We start from the raw sequence: 6000 nt of genomic DNA on the forward strand, positions 1-6000 counted from the left end.
TAGTGATACTGTTTAATAGATCTTTATTTATGGTCTTCTCGATGATACATTTGAACAAAGCACCTAATGAGATTCCACCGGAGATATGTCAACAATCAAACTATTTTCCTTTACCTTCAAGGTAAGTTGAGAATTTTATATTTGTTTTGCGTAGTGATTTAATTAATGATATTTATACTAATATTTCAATCATTTATTTTTGCATTGTTTTTTGTTTTCTTTTGTATGATAGACTGGAACACATGATGAGATGCGAATTGTTCCTCTAGCGTAGTTGCACGGGATGTAGAGGACGTAAAGGTGTAACGCAAGAATGTTTTAGCTGCGATGCACTCCCAAATAAAACTTTTCGCACATATGTCTAGCTGGCGTGGGAAGGGCGCGGAAATGACTATAGGATTCTGCAGAGACGCCGTTGTCTAGACGCACAACCTTAACGGATGTGATGAGTAGGTAGATGGTATTCTTCCACCCCATACTTAATTTAAATATACAACTTAAATTGAATGAATGATCCAAACCTGATCACAGCAAGTTTGTCTTGTTTATTAATTAGGCAAATATTATCTTCTTTTGTGATTCTGTGATTACACTACCTATGCCTGGCTTCATCTTCCATACCGTGGCGTCGTTATCACTAAAGGGAACAAATTGGTAGGACACCCAGAAATAGTAGGGAGATTATCAATTTAAGACACTCTTCTTATACGGTTAAATGAAAGACTTTTGGACATGTAAGACATCGGTTCAAATTCGTTTCCGCTAAGTCTAGATACCATTCCCCCAACAAGGTTTTGCTATCGTTCTCTAGCATGTACTAGTATTACATAATTTTATTGCAATTGAAAGATCCACAAGATGACAGATCTGGAATAGAAGAAAAAATGTCTAATTGATGAGGAGATATTGATGACGTTGGACAATCGAAGGATTGATCAAGCGTTTAGTTGACATTTCACTTCAATTCAGGAACATAAGACGAGGAGCGGAGCAAGAAATGTTATGGTGTAAGGACTCTTCAGGGATCAGATTGCATTGCAATGTGGGTTGATTATTTGTGCAAAATTTAACAGATGGCGACACCACAGAAGATTGGGCTTGTAAGTTTTATTGTTCGCATATTTCATAATTGTGCTTGTATGAACAATGTAATTTCTCATATTTAATTATGTTTTTTTATTTCATAATTGCACTTGTACGGATAATGTTTTTTATTGTTTTCACATATTTCATAATTGTTCACATATTGCAGCTATGTACTTCTAAATTTATGGCTTGTTTTTATTATGACACATAGGTATGTCTAACAAAAAGGGAGGAAAAGAAAATTTGCCCAATTCACCACATGCACCACCAATTGATTCAGGCGGTATTAATGTCAATTTTGTTTCATATCCAAATCAACCGTTCAATCCGCCTCAAACAATGCCGTCTTCTTTCAATAACCTTTCACTATTTGAAGGGAACTACAGTGGAATCAGCCAACAACGTGTTTCATTCACTAACATGTTGAACAGTCCCCAAGGCTTATATAATCCCACTTTGAGTTCTCAAAGCAGCGGTCCACAACAAATGTCACCAACCACAGGTGAATCTGGTGGACATCAAAGCAATGTAATTAATTTGAGTCAAGAGATGTCATCCTCCAAAAAAACCAAAAAATTAGCTCAAAACAGTAAAGTGTCTGCAACACAAGGAGCTCCTAGCCTCAATTCGAAGGGGGTTTCCAACATGTGGTGGCTCCCCGAGCATGATGCAGAGCTTATACCGTGTCTTGCGGAGCTCGCGGATGATGGAATGAAGGTTGATAAAAACTTCAAAGCTGAGGCTTACAAAATAGCAGCTATGAAGATGAACATGAAATTCAAAACCAGCTACACCCACCTTCATGTGATTAATCGCATGAAAACTTGGAGAAACAAATTCAATGATATGAAGGCTTGCATCAACATAAGTGGTGCGGGGTGGGATGAGGATAATTGTATGATAATTCTAGATGAGGAGACACTTAAAATATGGGCTCACGTATTAATTTTATCATAACAACACATTTAATTTATTTGGATGTGAGAATGTTATAATTAATTTCACACAATATTTTTCACATATTGCAAGACAAAAGGAATTCAAAGCTAAGAGGATATATAAACAAGTCTCTTCCCTTCTACAAACATTTACAGAAGATCATGGGTGATGATCAAGCTAGGGGTGATTTTGTTAGGCCAATTTATGATAAGATTGGTACTAACAACGTCATTCCTCTTGATGATGATGATATGGACATTCCACTTGAGAGTGAAGTTGAGCCACAATCCGATGCTAACATTACCCCAAACTCCACATCTAGAAAATCCCAACGTGAATCTAAAACAAAGCCATCTTCAAGCAAGAGACCTCGACACTCAAATGATGATGAGTTGATACATAGCTTTGTTGAGTCAATGTCGGAGTCAATTAGAAATCAACACATTATACATTGGACTGAACAATTAGCTGCAGCTTTGAAGAACCATAGTGACTCTTATAGTGATAAATTCCTTGATAAGGTTTTAGATCATTTGTATGAAAGTGAGCGTGAGGCTAGGAGGTTTTTTATAAAAACGAAGGAGGCTCAGAAGAGGTTTCTTGCAAGTCTTGCTGCGGCTCAAGGATGGGACACGTCATAGTGTGTTGTTGTTCTGTGCACACAACACTCAATTTTGCTAATTCACATGTTTTGTTACTATTCCCTCGCAAACTTGTATTTTGTTACTTGCAAACTTTAGATGTTGCAATTTGTGCTCGTTGTCGAGCTATGATGTTTTTTGGGTTTTTTTGGTTGAAATTTGTGCTCGTTGTCGAGCTATGAGGCTGTTTTTCCATTTAATATGCTGATTCGAGCTTGTTTAGCTCTACATTGTTAAGTTTTTTGGTCGATATTTGTGCTGGTTGTCGAGCTTTGGGGCTGTTTTTCTTATTACTATGCTGATTTGAGCTTGTTTAGCTCTCTATTGTTGGGTTTTTTGGTCGATATTTGTGCTCGTTAGCGAGCTGTTGGGGCTGTTTTTTCCAGTTACTATGCTGATTATCCATACACGTCAGACCGATTTTGCTAGCGCATCTATTCCCCAACACAACCGATTTCTTTATGACTGCGTGCAACAGAAATAGGCCAAGGTATGCAGATGTTTGTGGTAATTTTATGTTTCTGTATAGAGTTTGATACCAGTAAAGGGGTTTCATTTTTTGCTTTTACCTGTAGTGGGTTATCGCCAGCCTAATTTTTGTATGCTCTTTCTTTTAATGTACACAGAATGATATGGTCCACATTCATGTGAATCCCATTGAGCCAATGCCTTCGCGCTTGAGTCACAATTTTGTGGTGAGACATTTCAGAATTTATAATGTTTCTTGTTTTGAATGTCATAATCCTTATCTTCAATAATTTCTCATGCCTCTCTCTTGTTTTACTTTTCATATTACATATGCTCTTTGTTTTATTAATACAGCATCTTTACTTTCTACATTTTACAGGTTTGCAATAAGAAAGAAAGATTGCATATCTTGTTGTCCTTGCTTCAAAGAGATGCCACCAAAATCAGGGATAATTTTTGTTGGCGAACAGGTTTTGCCCCTTAGTTCTCTTTGTTACCTGCGCCGTTTGATATTGCCATGTACCTTGTCATTAAATACCTGAGAGACTGCTATAATGGCAGCCTGGAGGTCCTCCTGCTTGAAGAAAACATGAATTTTAATGCACGAGCAACATCGCTATCGGTAAATCTCTGTTTTAGGAACCAATTTACTGTAATAATACAGTCCAAGTTAAGCTGCATTTATTCTCTATCTATATTGTTGGAGACTTCCCAATTTGTAAACAGCTTGCTACGTTGTAGTAATTGGTATCAAATTATGAATGAATATAATTTCCTCCCTTTTCTGTTTGTCATTGTTTTTTCTTCTTTTTTTTATGTGGACATCATTGAATTATTCTTAGGAGAATCAACTTATTATTCTTAGGAATCAACTTTGCCAATAAGCTCATCTAATGTTGCCATATAGTATGAATTCTTGTTTACTTAGTTTTATACTTGTGAGTGCAGGACGTGAGACAAGGAGGCTGCCTTTTAGTGGCGACAGACTTGGCAAGCAGAGGTTTCGACTTGCCAGAGACAACACGTGTGTAATTTTGATCTCCTGAGGACAGCAGTCGACTATCTTCATCGTGCAGGGAGGACAGGACGGATGCCTTTCTCCAATGACAGGTGCAGCGTCACAGTCTCCTCACCCCCGAGGAGCGTTTTGTGTTGCAGAGGTTTGAGAATGAGCTTATGTTTGAATGTCAGGAGCTGTTATTAGATTCTTTTGCTCTATGACAATCTTTTGTTATCTTCTTGGATGTGGTTGAAATAGCTAAAATGAAAGAATAGAAGCGAGTTATGAGAGGTTGATGATCTCTGTAATGTACTTGTCTACTATCTATTTTGGTCGCTGGCAAGAGAAATTGTTGGGATTGAAACTATAACGAAGAATGCAGTTGGATTTGTACTTTTTGATGCAATAGAGTTCTAATCGACGACAAATTGGGGCTGTTTTTCCAGTTACTATGCTGATTCAAGCTTGTTCAGCTCTCTATTGTTGGGTTTTTTGGTCGATATTTGTGCTCGTTGTCGAGCTTTGGGGCTGTTTTTTCAGTTGCTATGTTGATTCGAGCTTGTTTAGCTCTCTATCGTTGGTTTTTATAAGATTTAATTATGTGAAAATTTTGTATATATGCATACTTGAGGATGAAATTATTTTATAAGATTTAATAATGTGAAACTAGCCTTTAAACTAGCCATTAAAGTGATAAATATGGTAGTTGATACTTTTCTATAAATTTGGCATATGTAACCAAACAAAAGAAAAGGAAATATTGCTATTTTCTATAAAATTATGGGTCATTTTCTTGTTTTGAACCAAACAAGCAAAGTATAAAAAACAAGAAAATTGATACTTTTTGAATTCCCAAAACTTTTCCTATAAATTTTTAAAGAAATATAAGGAAATCATATTTTGGGTGGAAAACATTTCCTATAATTTGTAGAAATTGAACCAAACACCCCCTAATAGCAATTTCAATGATTTAAGAAACTAGGGGCTAAATAGCACTTAAATACATTATGGTTTCACTCACTGCACATTTATACACTCCCACTTGTTTATGGTGATATTTATACATGAATTCATAAGACCAATTTGTTAATTTTATGTTATTAGAAATGATTCATAAGATCAACAGTAAATCCACAGGTTGCCTGCATGATTCATAAGATCAAAACAGCCCCTTTTTTGATGTTTTGATAATAAGAGGAGACTGATTCTTTTTCACAGGTGCATACTTGTTATTTCTTGAGTTATTGTGCAATATGCTTATTTTTTTATCTCAATCTCAAAATTTCTGCCTCTATTTTACTGGTTGCATTTTTTAAATAACCAAAAGGTGTATTCTATTGGATCAGTTTTAACATAAATGAACTTTGATTTTTTGGCATCATTAGGTGCCTTTTCTCCATAGGGATCCTCACTATCATGCTTAATTATCTCACTATTGCTAGAACCTAGAATTGTGGAGAAACATTGAATGTCAGGAGCTGTTATTAGATTCTTTTGCTCTATGACAATCTTTTGTTATCTTCTTGGATGTGGTTGAAATAGCTAAAATGAAAGAATAGAAGCGAGTTATGAGAGGTTGATGATCTCTGTAATGTACTTGTCTACTATCTATTTTGGTCGCTGGCAAGAGAAATTGTTGGGATTGAAACTATAACGAAGAATGCAGTTGGATTTGTACTTTTTGATGCAATAGAGTTCTAATCGACGACAAATTGGGGCTGTTTTTCCAGTTACTATGCTGATTCAAGCTTGTTCAGCTCTCTATTGTTGGGTTTTTTGGTCGATATTTGTGCTCGTTGTCGAGCTTTGGGGCTGTTTTTTCAGTTGCTATGTTGATTCGAGCTTGTTTAGCTCTCTATTGTTGGG

At 36.1% G+C, this 6000-nt stretch overlaps 1 protein-coding gene and 1 pseudogene across 1 annotated transcript; both read left to right on the plus strand.

The window, feature by feature from the left end:
• Positions 1732-2666, plus strand: LOC109819476. The gene is made up of 2 exons (XM_020385211.1): positions 1732-2025; positions 2181-2666. The coding sequence occupies exons 1-2, from the start codon at positions 1732-1734 to the stop codon at positions 2664-2666; spliced, it is 780 nt and encodes a 259-aa protein (XP_020240800.1).
• Positions 3058-4470, plus strand: LOC109819478 (annotated as a pseudogene).

This window comes from Asparagus officinalis, chromosome 8 (assembly GCF_001876935.1).
Source record: "Asparagus officinalis chromosome 8, Aspof.V1, whole genome shotgun sequence".
Classification (NCBI taxonomy): domain Eukaryota; kingdom Viridiplantae; phylum Streptophyta; class Magnoliopsida; order Asparagales; family Asparagaceae; genus Asparagus; species Asparagus officinalis.